General features: G+C 40.6%; 2 protein-coding genes across 4 annotated transcripts in view; one reads left to right on the top strand and one right to left on the bottom strand.

Moving 5' to 3' along the window:
- The window catches only part of LOC307122188 (NACHT, LRR and PYD domains-containing protein 3-like), a 67,126-nt gene extending 66,483 nt beyond the window's left edge, over positions 1-643 (bottom strand). Inside the window, exon 1 of the mRNA XM_079810151.1 lies at positions 504-643. The gene's annotated coding sequence lies outside the window, so the exon portion shown is untranslated. The remainder of the gene's footprint in view (positions 1-503) is intronic.
- A 17,188-nt stretch (positions 644-17,831) lies between these two features.
- Positions 17,832-20,182, top strand: part of gxylt1a (glucoside xylosyltransferase 1a) — a 37,027-nt gene continuing 34,676 nt past the window's right edge. The window contains exon 1 of one of the 3 annotated variants that reach the window (XM_079810154.1): positions 17,832-18,448. In XM_079810154.1, coding sequence (XP_079666280.1) covers positions 18,276-18,448 — 173 coding nt within the window. In that variant the 5' untranslated portion in view covers positions 17,832-18,275. The remainder of the gene's footprint in view (positions 18,449-20,182) is intronic. The other 2 variants (XM_079810155.1, XM_079810156.1) reach the window with 2 other exon arrangements.

Below are 20,182 nucleotides of genomic sequence, written 5' to 3'. Positions count from 1 at the left end.
TATGCTCCAAACATTAATAACCTGGGGGGGGGGGGGTCTAAATTTTTCTGGTTCTCAGGAAGATATGTTAAAATACTAGTACCGCATTAAAGCAATGTAAAGGCAGACTAATAAATTAATAGACTATTTGTAGCAAAATATTTTTGAAATTCCAATTATTGGTAAATGACTTGTAAATAAATAATCATACATTTCTCACTGTGCACTGCTATGGTGGAGCCTTTGCTTAGCCTATCTGCACTTTACTAGCACCCTCAGTCATTTGATTCTGGAACCGGGCCTGTGCCAAATGTGCAGCTCACAAAACATCTTTTATAAAACAGTCTTAAAGTGAGGCGATCTAGAGCTTTATTGAGTGTGTTTCCTGTATCTAACACTCAGAGCCTCGTGTCAGACACGTAAAGTTCACTAAAGGTCTATTAGTTGAGCTGCATGAATCTCCTGTGATCACTGAAACATGACACTAAAACATTGATCATAACTTAAAATATTCACTAACTTACCTTGAATAATGCCAATATCTGCAGAGGTTTCTTTGTCCTGAAATTGCGTCTTGCTCATCAAAAGCTCAGATTTATCTATCACTTCACTTCTGCGTTCTCAAGAAGGCGTTTTTCACTTCACTTCACTTCTCAAGAAGGGTGTATCTCTACAGAACTGGTCAAACAACATTATAAAACTGAGAGAAAAACATCCACACACACACACACACACACACACACACACACACACACACACACACACACACACACACACACACACACACACACACACTCACACACACACACACACACACACACACATGTTGGGTTTTCATGTTTTATGGGGACTTTCCATAGGCGTAATGGTTTTTATACTGTACAAACTGTATATTCTATCCCCTTACACTGCCCATAAACCTACCCATCACACACACACACACACACACACACACACACACACACACACACACACACACACACACACGCACACACACACTCAAACTGGCAAATTCATGTGATTTATTGTTCACTTCTGCGTTTCTCATGAAGGGTGTTTCTCTACAGAACTGGTCAAACGACATTATAAAACTGAGGGTGCTTTCACACTAGCAGTTTTGGTGCGCAGTGCACCCGGGTTCGATTGACGGCAGAGTTCGGTTCGTTTTTTAAAAAAAAAAAAATTTTTATATAGCGCTTTTAACAATGTAGATTGTTTCAAAGCAGCTTTACAGTGTTAAACAGGAAAATAATGCAGCATAATTTTATTCAGCTGTATAGCCATTCTGGAAAAATTTCAATTATCATACAGTAACAGTGTGGGCTTTAGATCAATAATTCAATCAGTAATTTAGTTTAAATGGTTAATTTAGTTTATTATTTAGATTTATTTCGATGTTTAGTTGAAAAATTTAATGTCCCCAACTGAGCACGCCAAGCCAGAGGCAACAGTGGCAAGGAAACCAAAACCCCATTAGGAGCAGAATGGAGGAAAATAAACCTTGGAGAAACCAGGCTCAGTCGGGGTGCCAGTTCTCCTCTGGCCAATTAACAAACCGCGTATTATTATTATTATTCTGGCAGCTTTACAGCTCGGAGGTCATAATAGATCAGAATATTCGAGGGACCGGGGGCAACATGCTGGAGACGGGTTTATTGAGGATGATGTTGATTAAATAATTATTAAAGTGCAATATTCAAATGATCGGAGGCAACACGCTGGAGACGGGTTTATTGAGGATGACATACCGATTTAAGTTTTATTTAATTGTAATATTCGAACAATCGGAGTCAACACGCCGGAGACGGGTTTATTGAGATGCCGTGTCGATGAGGCAGTTTCAGGGGGAGTCTAATCACGGTCTCTCAGACACTTCAGGGTCCTGTGTTGGTCTTCTCTGGGCGCAGGTCCACCATCTGAACTGGATACGGCCCGGATCCGGCTGACTGCAGTAAACCTCGGGATAAAACAGAGAGACTAACATTAGCGTAGATGCCATTCTTCTGATGATGTAACGAGTACATCAGGTGTTATGGGAAGTGTTCCCGGTTCCGGCTGACCTAGTTAATGCAGCCTAACAATCATTTCATTGAAAAAGTGTTTTATGTGTATGCCACAGTAAAGAGATGTGTTTTAGTCTAGATTTAAACTGACAGAGTGTGTCTGCTTCCCGAACAATGTTAGGAAGACTGTTCCAGAGTTTAGGTGCTAAATAGGAAAAGGATCGACCGCCTGCAGTTGATTTGGATATTCTCGGTATGATCAACTGGCCAGAGTTTAGAGAGCGCAGTAGACGTGATGGAGTATAATATGTTAAGAGCTCGCTCAAGTATTGGGGAGCTAAACCATTTAGTGCTTTGTAAGTAATAAGTACGATTTTAAAATGTATGCGATGTTTAATAGGCAGCCAGTGCAGTGTTGACAGAACTGGGCTAATATGGTCATACTTCCTGGTTCTAGTAAGAACTCGAGCTGCTGCGTTTTGGACCAGCTGGAGTTTATTTATTAAGCGAGCAGGGCAACCACCCAGTAGAGCATTACAATAATCTAACCTTGAGGTCATGAACGCATGAACTAACTGTTCAGCATTTTGCATTGAGAGCATGTGCCGTAATTTAGATATATTTTTAAGATGGTAGAAAGCAGTTTTACAGATGCTAGAAACGTGGCTTTCAAACGAAAGATTGGTATCAAAGAGCACACCCAGGTTCCTCACTGACGACGAGGACTTGACAGAACAGCCATCAAGTGTTAGACAGTATTCTAGGTTACTACTTGCGGAGCTTTTTTGTCCAATAATTAAAAATTCAGTTTTTTCTGAATTGAGTTGCAGGAAATTACCGGTCATCCAATGTTTTATATCAGCTATGCATTCCGTTAATCTTGTGAATTGGTAAGTTTCTTCAGGGCGTGAATAAAATATAGAGCTGAGTATCGTCAGCATAACAATGAAAACTAACGCCATGCTTCCTAATGATATCTCCCAGTGGTAGCATGTACAGGGTGAAGAGTAGCGGTCCTAGCACTGAGCCTTGTGGTACTCCATACTGAACTTGCGATCGGTGTGGCATATCTTCATTTACTACTACAAACTGATAACGGTCGCATATGTATGATTTAAACCATGATAATGCAATTCCACTAATACCTACATAATTTTCGAGTCTATTCAAAACAATGTTGTGGTCGATAGTATCAAATGCAGCGCTAAGATCGAGTAACACTAATAGAGAGATACAACCACGATCGGATGATAAGAGCAAATCATTAGTAACTCTGACGAGAGCAGTCTCAGTGCTATGACACGGTCTAAATCCTGACTGGAAATCCTCACAGATACCATTTCTTTCTAAAAAGGAACATAATTGTGAAGACACTGCCTTTTCAAGTATTTTTGACAGAAAGGGTAGATTTGAGATTGGTCTATAATTGACTAAATCTGTAGGATCAAGTTGCGTTTTTTTAATAAGTGGTTTAATAATAGCCAACTTAAAAGTTTTCGGTACATATCCTAATGACAAAGATGAATTAATTATATTAAGAAGAGGATCTATGACCTCTGGTAGCATCTCTTTTAATAGCCTAGTTGGTATAGGGTCGAGCATACATGTTGTCGATTTTGATGATTTAATGAGTTTAGCCAATTCTTCTTCTCCTATAGCAGTGAATGAGTGTAATTTTTCCTCAGTGACACTACAATGCTCTGTCTGATGTGATACTGTAGTAGACGGCTGCATGGTTAACATTTTTTTTCTAATATTATCAATCTTACATGTGAAGAAGTTCAGAAAGTCATTACTGCTGTGCTGTTTACAATCATCAGAAGTTGAAGCTTTATTTTTGGTTAATTTAGCCACTGTATCGAATAAATACCTTGGGTTGTGTTTGTTTTCTTCCAAGAGAGTTGAGAAATAAGCAGATCTAGCAGTTTTTACGGCCTTTCTGTATGTGATCATGTGCTCTTTCCACGAATTACGAAATACCTCTAATTTTGTTTTCTTCCAGCTGCGCTCCATTTTTCTGGCTGCTGTTTTAAGGGCCCGGGTGTGTGTGTGTGTGTGTGTGTGTGTGTGTGTGTGAGAGAGAGAGTGTATGTGTGCTCGTTGTACCACGGCGTTGGACTATTTTCTTTAATCTTCTTTAAGCGCAGAGGAGCAACTGTGTCTAAAGTACTGGAAAAGAGAGAGTCAATAGTTTCTGTTGCAACATCGAGTTCTTCTATACTATCTGGGATGCTGAGCAGATGATACTGATGAGGGAGATTATTTAAAAAGCAATCTTTAGTAGCGGCAGTGATTGTCCTGCCATTTTTAAAGCGAGGGGACGGCTTTGCAACCTTAGCTAAATTAAGTATACATGATACTAAGTAATGATCTGAGATGTCATCGCTCTGCTGCAGAATTTCAACGGTATCAACATTTATTCCATGTGACAATATTAGGTCTAAAGTATGATTATGGCGATGAGTGGCTCCTGACACAGTACTAACTCTGATAGAAAGTCAGCAAATTCTTTGATAAAGTCTGTATTATGCCCTGGTGGTCTGTATACAGTAGCTGACACCAATGTTGAACGGGTTTTATCATGTACACTACATAGCGTTACATAAAGCACCAAAACTTCGAAGGAATTATATTTGAAACTAGACTTCTGAGTAATACTGAAGATATTATTATAAATTACAGCAACTCCTCCCCCTTTACCTTTCAGACGCGGCTCATGTTTATAACAATAATCTTGGGGGGTGGACTCATTTAAGGTAATGTAGTCATCAGGTTTTAGCCAGGTTTCTGTCAAACACAGCACATCTAGATTATTATCTGTAATAATATCATTAACAATAAGCGCTTTTGGGGAAAGGGATCTACTATTCAGCAACCCAAGCTTTATCAATTGTTCATCTGTATTATATATTTTGTTTATTTGTTGGACGTCAATAAAATTTTTACTGTTGAATGGTTTTGATGTTTTTTTGTATTTACTAATTCGGGGAACAGACACAGTCTCTATATGATAATATCTCGGTGAAAGAGTCTCTATGTGCTGGGATTTATCTGACTCCGGTAACGTGAGACAGCTAGCAGACGGTCGGTTTAGCCAGTTTGTCTGCTTCCTGACCTGGGCCCTAGTGAGTCAAGGTTTAGCTCTAAGACTATGTGCCAAATTACTAGAGAGAAGAGCGGAACCACCCCAAGAGGGATGGATGCCATCCTTCTTCAACAGGTCAGGTCTGCCCCAAAAACTTTTCCAATTGTCTCTGAACCCTATGTTATTTTGCAGACACCACTTAGACATCCAGCCACCCGAACTTGGGTGCGCACCCGCGAACCGTACCACAATCCGCTTAAAAAGGGTGGCTCTCTGCTTGCTTGGTTTTGTTTCTAAAAGGGTAACTAAACCCCTGCTCAGAGCTTAACTCCACCCACTGGCAATTTTAAAAAAATGCTGGAAAAGTGGGCAGAGCCCGGCGGACACAGAGGGGACAAACTGAGGGCGGGGCTGAGTGGAGGGCGTGCACCTGAGACCCGCAGAGACGGATTGATTGACAGCTGTCAGACTCGCGAGTCGCAAAGATGGAGAATGACTGGAGTGACGCCAGCTTTGCAACAGAACGGTCATTTCTCCTACCTTCACCTGAAGTGGAGGAGGGTGGATCGTCTGTAGACACAAACCCGGAGCCTTATCAATGCGAGCCGCTGCTCAAACTGCGTTAACTCCCGATGCCGACGATGCTAGTGAAGCAGCCGCGCAAGAGAACTGAACTAATCTATCTGCGTCCGCGGCAACCACTTGCGTGTCAGGGTTTGAAAGCGCGTCTCATGTATGAAAACTGTCCTCTGTACACATGACGGGCGGCAATAATATCGCAAGAAAAGCCTGAGGTGTACTGGCAATGCATTATTTAACCGTATTTTCTTCAATACAATGTTAAAGCAAGTGTCAAGTGAGTTTCATTCATAATGTTTCTACTTCATGTAATATGACAGTTCATCTGGAGTGAAGCCGTTCTCATCGTGTGATTGGGGGAAACATTTCTGAGGGCGTGGTGAGCTCGTGCTAGGGGCGTGGCTAGTGAGCCGTTGGCAGTGCCATCCTACGTCACGATGACCCACAACGTCCAATAGGAAAATTCAACTGCAGTAGCCACCGTTCAACCTTAAGAGGGCAGCACTTTGGCGGTTTTACACCATATTTTATAGAATTAAAACACTTTATACTCAAATGTCAAAACATTTACTCGAATCAATGAACAGCATTAATAAAGCCCCAGTATTACAGATCATTAACTAAAAAAAGTTGGTTTAGGGTTTAGTTACCCTTAAAGCTTCAGTACGTAATGGCACTTGCGTCTATATGCCGCAAATGTACTGCAAATGCTCTAAAAAACGCTGAAGACGAGCAGAAATGAGATTTACAGCTCTCTGCTTGCAGTATGTCAGTCACGCTCTTCAGGAAAGTTTGTGAAACACACACAAACACACATTTTTATCCAATCATACGTCATTAATTGCGGTTCACTTCCGCGATTTAGTACGATTGCGTTCACATCAGCAGCGAACCGTACCGGAGTTCACATGAACCGAACCCCAGACCACCCTTTTTAAGCGGATTCTGGTACGGTTCGTGGGTGCACACCCGAGTTCGGAAGACCGCATTCACATCATCAAAACGTACCGAACTCTGACGTCAATCGAACCCGGGTGCGCACCAAAACTGCTAGTGTGAAAGCACCCTAAAAAAGGGTGGTCTGGGGTTCGGTTCATGTGAACTCTGGTACGGTTCGCTGCTGATGTGAATGCAATCGTACTAAATCGCGGAAGTGAACCGCTACTAATAATGTATGATTTGATAAAAATGTGTGTTTGTGTGTGTGTTTCACTAATTTTCCTGGCGAGCGTGACTGATGTACTGCAAGCAGAGAGCTTGTAGATCTCATTTCTGCTCGTCTTCAGCATTCTTTAGAGCATTGCAGTACATTCACAGCATATAGACGCAAGTGCCATTACATACTGAAGCTTTAGAAAGAAAACCAACGGTTAAAAAACTAAAATATAAAAGTGAGGTGACACACACACACACACTCAAACTGGCAAATTCATGTGATTTATTGTTCACTTCTGCGTTCTCATGAAGGGTGTATCTCTACAGAACTGGTCAAACGACATTATACAACTGAGAGAAAAACATCCACACACACACACACACACACACACACACACACACGCACACACACACACACACACACACACACACACTCAAACTGGCAAATTAATGTGATTTCAAAAGATTTTCATTGAGACTCGAGACACCAGTGATTGAGACTTGAGTTGGACGTGAGCTCTGTGATTTGGAAAGTCTTTATGGCCTTTATACCTTCATTACATTACATTTGCACACATTTCACGACACGTTTGTGTAATAAAAAGGAAGAGTTTTATTTTAGAGTCTCTTATTGGTCTGATTGATCAAGCTCTCCATAAAATGAACAAAACAAACCCTACAATTTAATAAAATAACATATATTATAAAGACCCCTCATATTTTATGGTCTTGCATGATTTGTTAATTGCATTAAATTGATTCCACCTTTAATAACACACTAGGGCAGTTGTTTTGGCTTGTAATTACACCGTTCTGACCAGCAGGAGTCGCCAGAGGGAGGCGTTTCCAGAGCTTCAGAAACAGGGAATCATTGCACAAAGCTTCGTTTCTCCCATTTTAAGATTCTACAGTCAGACTTTCAGTGATTTTCAGTGCGTAAGATGAAACTTTCTGGCCTGGTTTCACAGACAGGGCTTAGACTAAGCTAGGATTAGGTCTGTAGCAGGGCCATCAGCTCTCTTGGCACATAAATAGGCTGGAGATGATGGCTGTGTTTCAGGCCCTCAAACACTTCCTCCCAGACCTGAGAGGCCATCATGTGCTTGTCAGAACAGACGACACTTCAGTGGTCTCTTACCTAAACCATCAGGACGGTCTGAGGTTCCACCACCAAACTGGCTCACCTGATCCTCCTGTGGGCTCAGGGAAAACTGCTGTCACTAAGGGCAGCCTACATTACACAAGACCAGGATCTCTGGAGACGACACACTGTTCACTGTGGTTCTCCCTCACACATCCAGCTCCTCTTGGACTGGATGCAAATGATGCATTTCCCCCAGGAGTTCTGGAGAGGATTCGCTGGGACAGGGCCCATCTTTTGCTAACAGCCCCGTTCTGGCCCGCTCGAGTATGGTTCTCAGACATTGTGTCTCTCCTCGACAGGTCTTCCCTCGAGATTCCGTTCAGGAGGGACCTGTTGTCCCAAGCAGGGGACACAATCTTTCACCCTCATCCAGAATTATGGTATCTGTGGGCTTGGCCCCTGAGCTGGCCCGGCTTATAGAATCAGGTCTGAGATTGAGGTTGAGTATGGTCTCAACTGAGGTGCGACCCAGTCAATTGCCCTGCTGGTACAGTTTTGTAGTTCCTACAAGAGCGTTTCACTGCAGGGCTTTCCCCTCCCACTTTAAAAGTATATGTGGCGGCCTTGGCTGCTTACTGCACTCCTTTCAGTGGCGTGGGGAGAGATCCTCTGGTTATGTGTTTCCTCCATGGCACGGAGACTGAGACCCGCACAGCGCTCCAGAGCACCATCATGGGATCTGGCCATTGTGTTGGAAGGCTTTACTGCTGCTCCTTTTAAGCCTATTGAGGAGGTTCCAGAAAAGTTCCTCACTATTTTTCTTATTGCTATCTTGTCTCTGAAAAGAATTGGAGACTTACAGTGTTATTTTGTACTGCAGGCGTTCTGTCCTCCACCTTTCCTAACCCCAGACCAGGAGAAACTTAATCTGCTGTGCCCCGTTAGGGCTTTAGATGCTTTAGATGATTATATGCACAGCTGCCCTGTGGTGTAAATCAGATCAGTTATTTGTCTGTTTTGGGTCACCCAGAAAGGGATCTAAGCAGAGGATGAGTAAGTGTATAGTCGAAGCTCTCTCACGTGCTTACGAGTCTGCCGGTCAGCCTTCTCCTATGGCTGTTAGGGCCCACTTCACTAGGAGTATGGCTGCTTCTAAAGCTTTTCTATCGTGAGTTTCTCTTCATGACATCTGTGAGGTGGCAGGTTTGTCCTCTCCGGCTCACCTTTCACGACTTGGGCTTGGGGACTGCAGGTTCTAGAGGGCTTTCTTCTTGAGTGTACTTCACACATACAAGCACTTAATAGTACGCCGGCATGGGTATGGGGTTCCCATAGCACCTCGACACAGCTTGAGTTCCCTTGAAAGGGAACGTCTCTGGTTACGACTGTAACCCTGGTTCCCTGAAGAGGGAATGAGACGCTGCGTCGCCCTGCCATCCTCGCTGCTTGCCATACATTCTCTTTATTTTTACATTGATGGTCAGGGAACTGAAGATCAAATGTTAATTTAGAATTTGTAATGTCAGGATTTGAGTCAAAGAAAAATATCACAGTATAATGTGATTTTACACACTTGAGGGAGATCATTAATGTATAAGAGCAAAAGTAAAGGTCCAAGAATACTGCCTTGAGGAACACCCATATCACAGACTAAAGATTGAGATGTTACATGATTAATTTGAACAGCTTGCGACCTGTTTGTCATAAAAGAAGAAAGCATTTCTATCACAGATGAAGACAAATTAAATGAATAAAGTTTGTTAAGCAAGATCTGATGGTTCACATGTTGAAGGCTTAACGAAAATCAATAAAAACAGCTCCAGTAATGTGACCTTTATTAAGAGCGTTACGTATTTGTTTCTTTGTCTTGCTCTGAAATGGTGTCTTGCTCATCAAAAGCTCCGATTTATCTTTCACTTCTGCGTTCTCATGAAGGGTGTTTCTCTACAGAACTGGTCAAACGACATTATAAAACTGAGAGAAAAACATCCATCCATCCATTCAAGCACACACACACACACACACACACACACACACCACACACACACACACACACACACACACACACACACACACACACACACACACACACACACACACACACACACACACACACACACACACACACACACACACACACACACACACACACACACACACACACACACACACACATCTGAAGTACCTGACTGTCAGCAGACACACACACACACACACACATATCTGAAGTACCTGACTGTCAGCAGACACACACATACACACACACACACACTGTCTCTCTCACTCACACACAGACACACACACACTCAAACTGGCAAATTCACGTGATTTCAAAAGATTTTCATTGAGACTTGAGTTGGACGTGAGCTCTGTGATTTGGAAAGTCTTTATGGCCTTTATACCTTCATTACATTACATTTGCAAACATTTCATGACACGTTTGTGTAATAAAAAGGAAGAGTTTTATTTTAGAGTCTCTTATTGGTCTGATTAATCAAACTCTCCATAAAACGAAAAAAACAAACCCTACAATTGGATAAAATAACATATTATAAAGACCCCTCATATTTAATGGTCTTGCATGATTTGTTAATTGCATTAAATTGATTCCACCTTTAATGAAACACTAGCAGTTGTTTTGGCTTGTAATTACACCATTCTGACCAGCAGGAGTCGCCAGAGGGAGGCGTTTCCAGAGCTTCAGAAACAGGGAATCATTGCACAAAGCAAATGATTCAGTTGATTCAAAGCGTCGTTTCTCCCATTTTAAGATTCTACAGTCAGACTTTCAGTGATTTTCAGTGCGTAAGATAACATTTTTTGGCCTGGTTTCACAGACAGGGCTTAGACTAAGCTAGGATTAGGTCTGTAGCAGGGCCATCAGCTCTCTTGGCACATAAATAGGCTGGAGATGATGGCTGTGTTTCAGGCCCTCAAACACTTCCTCCCAGACCTGAGAGGCCATCATGTGCTTGTCAGAACAGACAACACTTCAGTGGTCTCTTACCTAAACCATCAGGACGGTCTGAGGTTCCACCACCTCTACAAACTGGCTCACCTGATCCTCCTGTGGGCTCAGGGAAAACTGCTGTCACTTAGGGCAGCCTACATTACACAAGACCAGGATCTCTGGAGACAACACACTGTTCACTGTGGTTCTCCCTCACACATCCAGCTCCTCTTGGACTGGATGCAAATGATGCATTTCCCCCGGGAGATCTGGAGAGGGTTCGCTGGGACAGGACCCATCTTTTGCTGACAGCCCCGTTCTGGCTCGCTCGAGTATGGTTCTCAGACATTGTGTCTCTCCTCGACAGGTCTTCCCTCGAGATTCCGGTCAGGAGGGACCTGTTGTCCCAAGCAGGGGGCACAATCTTTTACCCTCATCCAGAATTAGGGAAACTGTGGGCTTGGTCCCTAAGCTGGCCCGGCTCATAGAATCAGGTCTGAGATTGAGGTTGAGTATGGTCTCAACTGAGGTGCGACCCAGTCAATTGCCCTTCTGGTACAGTTTTGGACTTCCTACAAGAGTGTTTCTCTGCAGGGCTTTCCCCTCCCACTTTAAAAGTATATGTGGCGGCCTTGGCTGCTTACTGCACTCCTTTCAGTGGCGTGGGGAGAGATCCTCTGGTTATGTGTTTCCTCCATGGCACGGAGACTGAGACCTGCACAGCGCTCGAGAGCACCATCATGGGATCTGGCCCTTATGTTGGAAGGCTTTACTGCTGCTCCTTTTGAGCCTATTGAGGAGGTTCCAGAAAAGCTCCTCACTTTGAAGACTATTTTTCTTCTTGCTATCTTGTCTCTCAAAAGAATTGGAGACTTACAGTGTTATATTGTACTGCAGGCGTTCTGTTCTCCACCTTTCCTAACCCCAGACCAGGAGAAACTAAGGCCCAATCCCATTTCTACCCCTTAGCCCTTCTCTTTCCCCTACCCCTTCGTTTTGCGCGTTCACGTGAAGGGGTAGGGGTGTCTCGATTCTTTTTTCGCTGGAGTGGTAGGGGTAAGGGGAAGGGCCAGATAGCCCTTCAAACGAACATTTTCCAGGACCACACTTCGAACGAAGGGGTATGAGGAGTTTCCCTCCACCGACTACCGTGCTGCATAGAATGTGTGTATGTTGCCACTCGGGATCGATCACTTGTGTGTCGCCTGGCTGCCGTTTCTCCGTAGCTTGCTGAACGCACTATTTGGGTGATTTGAACACATATTAATAATAGTTAAAAATTATATATTTGGTCATCCTTCATAATGCAGTCGGTATTTACAATACATATCGTCCGTAAACTCTCGCGTTACCAAGGCAACGACTGACTTGACGAATAACATTATCACAGCACCACAGTGGATAACGAAACCATATCCGTACCGGCCGGCTCGGATCAGCACGGAATGGAACGGTTAATAAACAAAGAGAACAGTTTGGTCCCATGCAAAAGTGGCTTCACTAGTCTTGTATGTTCTGTATCATTCTGTATCATCTTAGGAAACTCTGGCTGTTTTTGAACTGAAAAACGAGCGCCATTTTATTAAGTCCAAATACAGCGCAAAACTCTGTTGAGAGTGAGTAATTTGTTAAACGTGCTTGCGCCTGATTTCTGTTAGATATAGCCTACCCACTTCATTGCTGTTCATACTGGTTAAATGTCACAGGATTTTATAATAAAAGAAACGGGGTATGATGACGTGTAATGGTATAGTAGTGGTGTCCCATTTCTTAGGGGAATATTTTCACCCCTACGCCTTGGCCCTCTGTTTCAAGGGGCAAGGGGAACAGGTAGGTGTAGGGGTAGGGGAAGGCGAAGGGGTATAAAATAGAATTGGGATTGGGCCTTAATCTGCTGTGCCCCTTTAGGGCTTTAGATGCTTATGTCCACAGAGCTGCCCTGTGGTGTAAGTCAGATCAGTTATTCATCTGTTTTGGGTCACCCAGGGGTGCCAGCATCTAGATGACTAATTGTATAGTCGAGGCTCTCTCACATGCTTACAAGTCTGCCGGTCAGCCTTCTCCTATGGCTGTTAGGGCCCACTTCACTAGGAGTATGGCTGCTTCTAAAGCTTTTCTATCGTGAGTTTCTCTTCATGACATCTGTGAAGCGGCAGGTTTATCCTCTCCGGCTCACCTTTTATGACTTGGGCTTGGGGACTGCAGGTTCTAGAGGGCTTTCTTCTTGAGTGTACTTCACACATACAGGCACTTGATAGCGATGGGGTTCCCATAGCACCTCGACACAGCTTGAGTTCCCTTGAAAGGGAGCGTCTCTGGTTAGGACTGTAACCCTGGTTCCCTGAAGAGGTAAAGAGACACTGCGTCGCCCTGCCATACTGCATACCTGTGATCGACTTGCTTCAGCCTATCAGAAGCTAGCAGTGTTTGTTCCCGGTGTGCTTTAAAGTTTCCTGGTCATTGACATCACCCGCATATGACGCTCCGTCACGCCATTGGACTGATTGCATACATGTTTCACGGTGTAATCACAGCGTTCCCACAGTGTCTGGAAGCAGCATCTCAATCCCTCTTTAGGGAACCAGGGTTACAATCGTATCCTGAAACATTTTGAAGAGAAGAAAACATTTTTGAAGAGATAAAAAGAAAAAAAAATGTTGGAATAAAGGTAAGAAAGCTTCATTGATGATTAACAAAATCTGTAAAGAATATCCATTATTAGAACTAATACTGAAAGAATCTAAATTACTATGTATTTTTCCTCATTCTAACTGTCTCAATCCTGTTTGTCAAGATTTACACAGTAAATCTCTAATCAAGGTTTATTAATTGTTAGTTCTTCTGATCAGAAGGTCAATGTGCTCAGTCATAACAAAAGGTTGCACATTTCACGCACTCACATGATCAGACCAATCATCACTTTGAATGAACCAAAAGGATAATTTGAAGTAAGTGCATTGATTTGTTCCTATTCAGGCGACAGTCTTTCTGTGCGGTGGTTATTAGCTCAAGTCTCTGCTTTTCTTTTGAACATTCAATGCATGTTGTCAAATATCAGTGATATAAGTGAGTTTCTCTATATGTGATGAAAACAGTGTGTGTATATGTGCCGTATAATGCAGAGTTAGCGAGTATTTAATCATATTCATGCAGGGAACATTTCATTGGTCGGTTCCTTAACCCTTTAGTGGACTAAATCTTGTTGATTCACATTTGTACAGAGTAAATAGTAAAAAAAAAAAGTAAATAGTGCACATGATTTACCACTTCGTTCCCTCGGTTTATAAATCATACGTACAATTTAGCAAATTGAGGGAACAAATTAGTAAATTGTGCGCATGATTTAGCCTTCTGGTTTTTTCCTGCATATCATGTGCGGGCCTCCGTACATTTCCAATGCACTGATTTGAAAGTTGAAAATATACCATCAATTTATCAGTTCATAACTAAAATGGTCTTTACATTTCACAACTTCTACACACTTTTTAAATGGCGGGTTTATTGATAATTGAAAATTATAAATATATTCAGACACGGGTTTATAAATTAAATAATGTAACTCTAATATTCATTCAGTATCATATTCCAAAACCTTTGTGCTCCCCGAGAAACTTTATGTTCGCAGGCAAAGAGCTCAAAAGGTTTATTGAACATACACATTAACATTGATTTAATAGTTTTCCTCCCATCTTATGTTTTCCATCACTATGTTGCTTTGAGGACTTTGCATGTATCTGTCCTATTTTAACAGAGAAAGAAAGAAACTAAACTAAGAAATTAGCTTTTGCAAATAATTTTTTTATTAGGGTTTTCTCCATGCATTTTCAACGTGAATAATGATTCATGATTAAAATCTACTCAATGAGTGTCAATTTTCAGTTCATTTGATCAGAAGGTCAATGTGCTCAGTCGTAACAAGAGGTTGCACATTTCATGCAGTCACATGATCAGACCAATCATCACTTTGAATGAACCAAAAGGATCAAAGTAGTAAAGTGCATTGATTTGTTCCTATTAAGGCGACAGTCTTTCTGCACGGTGGTTATAAACTCAAGTCTCTGCTTTTCTTTTGAGCATTCGATGCATGTTGTCATATATCAGTGATATAAGTGAGTTTCTCTATATGTGATGAAAACAGTGTGTGTTGATGTGCCATATAATGCAGAGTTAGCGAGAATTTAATCATATTCATGAGAGGAGCATGCTGGGAACTTTTCATTGGTCGGCTCCTTAACCCTTTACTGGACAAAAAATTATTCCCTTAAGACTAAGGCCCCGTCCACACGGAGACGCGCTTGGCTGTATACGTAAAAAATGTTGTACCGTATCAGCATTTCGTCCACACGGATACGGCGTTTTTTGGAGCATGAATCCGATATTTTTTTAAACCGGGTCCCAGAGTGGATAAATCTGAAAACGACACCCTTGCGTTTTCGTGTGTACAGCCAATCCGTATATTTTGTGAAACGGTGATGTCCTCACACCACGTCACGCACGGGAAAGACTAGAAGGGAAACAGCTACGGGCACTGGGCATGCGCACATCAATACTGTGTCGTTTAATTCCTGTATTTGCATTATTTGAAGGGTATGTTTAGGGTTGGTGTAGGTGTAGGAGTTAATAAAACACATCTGATAAATAGCACATTTATTTATTATTTTATTGTGAGATTTCGCCTCACCTCCGACTGTTGCTCTACCCCTTCTAGCCACAACTCTTCTTCTCCATTTTTAGTGTATTTCTGTGGCAGAACTACAGCGCCACACACTGGCCTGGCATGTGTACTACATCGTTTTGAGTCGGTTTTAGTGCTCTCGTGTGTACGCGGATATTTCTTGAAACGAGGGGAAAAAAAAGATTGGATAGGGAAAGCTCTGTTTTTATGTGGACAGGGCCTAAATCTTGTTGATTCACGCTTCTACGGAGCCCCGCACATGACGTGCAAGAAAAAAAGTAAATAGTGCGCACAATTTACTAATTCTTACCCTCGATTTATAAATCATGCGTATGATTTACTATTTAGTTCCCTCAATTTATAAATTGTGTGCACTAATTGAGGGGACGAATTAGTAAATTGTGTGCATGATTTAGCCTTCTAGTTTTTTCCTGCATGTCATGTGCGGGCCTCCGTACATTTCCAATGCACTGATTTGAAAGTTGAAAATAAAAAGTTCACGGCATAAAGAGAAGATGAGCGTTGAGCCCACAAATCCTAGTCTACTATGTATATCGGTCCAAACGTTCACTGATTATTTGTTTCTTGGTTATTGTGCGTGTGATGCTAATTAATAGTCCTTGTGTTGTTACCCGGGTAGCAAGAACAACATCTTTCAGAAACTGCTAGATAAACGCCGGGAAGATAAATTATTTTATCTACATATCAAGTATTATAACGGGAATATATCATCTTGGAGTGAGCTTTACCGCTGACTGTAACCGAACGCGACGCGCAGTTTGAATGCTGAACGGAGAATGATTGACAGCTACAGCGGAGGAAAGACATTCAGCTATGGAATGGCTTTAGATGACTTTGTACTAGCAAATCATAATATACTAATAATGATTGCTGAAGGATCATGTGACAATATATATTTCTAATGATTATTTAATTATCACGACATGCCTAATCTGAGCAAGTGACTGCCTGTCTTGAGTCGACAGACGGAGGCGGCACGAAATTTGACGGAGCGGCCGCCTCGTAATTCTCTATGCAGGAAAAACCCTGTGAGACTCAACAAGAAAACAAAAATATATATTTTTACTAAGGAAAATGACAAAAATAGTAACTCACAGTGACTTGGATAAGTTACTTTAATCTGATTACTGGTTTGGAAATAGTAACGCGTTAGATTACTCGTTACTGGAAAAAAGTAGTCAGATTAGAGTAACGCGTTACTGGCATCACTGCTGGTGAACTAATCAATTGTGTTTCCGGACGCATGTATTGCATATGAGGCCGTAACGGCCCAGATCAGACAAGATGACGGAACTAACGGCTCGATCCCGAAGACACGAGAGGTGAACTAAACTCTCCAAGGAACAGACGTGATTAAATGTGAAGTGTCAAAGGAAAGCGCGATTTGGATCGGGAGGTGAGGTGAACTAACAGACTGCATACATAGACTGAAGCAATTTAAGCAATTCATTAGGGCTGTCAAAAGATTAATCGCGATTAATCGCATCCAAAATAAAAGTTTGTGTTTACATAATATATGTGTGTGTACTCTGTTAATTATTATTTATATATAAATACACACACAAGCATGTATATATTTAAGAAAAAAATATTTTTTATATATAAAACATTTATATTTATATATATATTATAGATTATATAAATGTATATACAGTATATACATGCAAATATTTCTTAAATATATACATCAATGTGTGTGTATTTATATATAAATAATAATTTACAGAGTACACACACATATATTATGTAAACACAAACTTTTATTTTGGATGCGATTAATCGCGATTAATCTTCTGACAGCCCTACAATTCATTAATACTTTATTTCTCAAAGTTTGACCATATAGTTTCTTTTTTATTCCGAAAGTACTAAATGAGTTGAAAAATGTGGATGTAACGTTTTAATTAGATTCTGCTGAAATGAACGAAATTACTTGAATAAAGATTAGTTAATTTTACTGAACGAGAGTCAAAGATCAAAGTTATACAATGATCCAAGCTTCCAATCAATATTTGAAAAGGTGCTTTCACCATAACAATGTTAGCGAGCCCACTGTGACAAGATGGCCGCCAGGTGCACACGACGAGCTTTGAAGCCTTTACTATGTACATTTAAGAGAGAATAATTTCATCTTTTTAGGATATATCAAAATCTGTACCAAGACTAACACTTAGAAAAGTTAAATAATTACTATATGTTAAACTAGTATATCTTGATTAATTAAATTCAGTTCATTTGGTCAGAAGGTCAATGTGCCTAGTCGTAACAGTAGGCTGCACATGTCACGCAATCACGTGATTAGACCAATCATCACATGGAATGAACCAAAAGGATCGAAAAACTTTGGGGCGTTGATTTCTTCCTATTCAGGCGACAGTCTTTCTGCACGGTGGTTATAAACTCAAGTCTCTGCTTTTCTTTTGAATATTTGATGCATGTTGTCATAGATCAGTGATATAAGTGAGTTTCTCTATATGTGATTAAAAACAGTGTGTGTATATGTGCCATATAATGCAGAGTTAGCGAGTATTTAATCATATTCATGAAAGGAGCATTCTGGGAACTTTTCATTGGTCGGCTCATAAGACTCTGTCCTTTACTGGACAAAACGTGGCCACGTGACTGGCGACTCCAGGAAGTTTTTGAAGCATCTAATTAATATTCATGAGCACGCCTCCGCCATAGTAGGTTAGTCTGAACCGAGCCGCGTGATTTATCTCCATGGCTGCTCTTTTATTTAGAAAATGCGGCGGTATCTTCGTGTCTTGTTCGTCTGCACGCTGTTAGTCTTCTGCTCGGTGCTCTATATATTTAATCAGCTGGTGTCGTCGCTGGAGAGCGCGAATAATCATCAGGCACGAGCGCAGCGGACACGCGCAGCGGAGCCAGGCCTGAGAGAACGCGCGCACGATGACAGGTATGTAAACACAACACACACACACACACACACACACACACACACACACACACACACACACACACACACACACACACACACACACACACACACACACACACACACACACACACACACACACACACACACACACACACACACACACACACACACACACACACACACACAATGTACAAACCTCCCAACAACTCCACACACATTTACTGCACAAACTGCCTCACGACAACACCGAACTGAGCTCATAAATACTGGACTCGTGTTTTGACAGCTTTAAATGACTATAAATAAGGGAAATCTCAACGAATGCTGCCTTTTAGAGTAATTTAGTGCGGCTGGTACTTATTTCACTCGCTATTTGTCGATTTAACAGTTGTTTGGGATTGATTTCTGGTCATTGAGCCTTGTACTAATGTATATTAGTTTGGTCACGCTGACGTTGTTTGCTGAACTTCGGCTAACGTCTAATTAATATTCATAAGCTTCTTTCATAGTAGTAGCCGTTAATTCGCCCGCTGACTAGCGCCCTCCTACCGGTCTGCCTTTCGTCCAATCAGCGATGCCTATCGGGTGAACGTCATGTTCTCTGATTAATATTCATGAGTCAGGTCATCTGGAGTTCATTTTGACAGATGTATGAAATAGTTTTGCGTTTTATTATTATTATCCTCATTATTTGTGGTGTATTCTCTGCTGAATGAGGTGACAGTGATTTTGACTTTCTTTTTGTTGTTTGTTCAGTGGTTTTCAATCTTTTAGATAAATCATTCTCGTGGAAAAGCAGATATATTTTCATGTATAAAGACCCAATTTAGACAAATTTTAAACACTGTACCAATTTATAAAATATAATTCGGAAAATATTTAGTTTCTATTAAGTTATATAATTGTTTAAATGGTTTTATTTGTTTATTTTATTCTTTCTTTTCTTTTTAATTATTTTCTTTTATTGATAATATTATTTTATTATTCTTTTTTAGAATATTTTTATATATTTTTATTTATATATGTTTTTTTTCATTTTTATTGAAAGTTTATTTAATATATTTTAAGTATATTTTATTTAGTATATTATAATTTAAAATATAATATATTTAGCATATTTTAAAGTTTATTTACATTTTATTTTAGTTTCTATTAAGTTATATGTTTTTTTTACCAAGTACCATACTGTTATTTATTTATTTATTTATTTACTTATTTAAATCTAATTTTATATTAATTTTATAATTTTAATTGTATTAATAATATTATTTTATTTAAATGTTATTTTTATTTAAATATTTTATTTTTATTTTTTATTTTTTTATAATTTTTTATTTTTATTTATCCTTTGTTTTACCAGGGTAGTCACATTGAGACAGATAATGTCGCCATAATCCAGAACAGATAAAAATGTGGCTGCTACAAGTTCTTTTCTAGCTTTCAAATTAAAACAAGCCTTATTTCTAAAAAAGAAACCTAGCTTTACCCTAAGTTTCTTTACCACATGCATAACATGAGGATTAAAAGAAAGATTTTCATCCAATAAAAAACCTAGATATGTGTAGCATGACACCTTCTCTATTTCCTGTCCCTGTGCGGTTACAATTGGAGTTAGAGATTGTACTTTGGACTTGGAGTGTGTGAACAACATGTGTTTGTTTTTTTTGCATTAAGCACTAACTTTAATCTCCTTAAATTTTCTTGCAAGACTGTGAAAGCCTCCTGCAGTTTTACTAACGCCTCACCTGGAGA

Source organism: Gobio gobio (genome assembly GCF_949357685.1).
Source record: "Gobio gobio genome assembly, chromosome: 25".
In the NCBI taxonomy this organism is placed as follows: domain Eukaryota; kingdom Metazoa; phylum Chordata; class Actinopteri; order Cypriniformes; family Gobionidae; genus Gobio; species Gobio gobio.
This window is presented reverse-complemented; position numbering and strand designations above follow the sequence as displayed.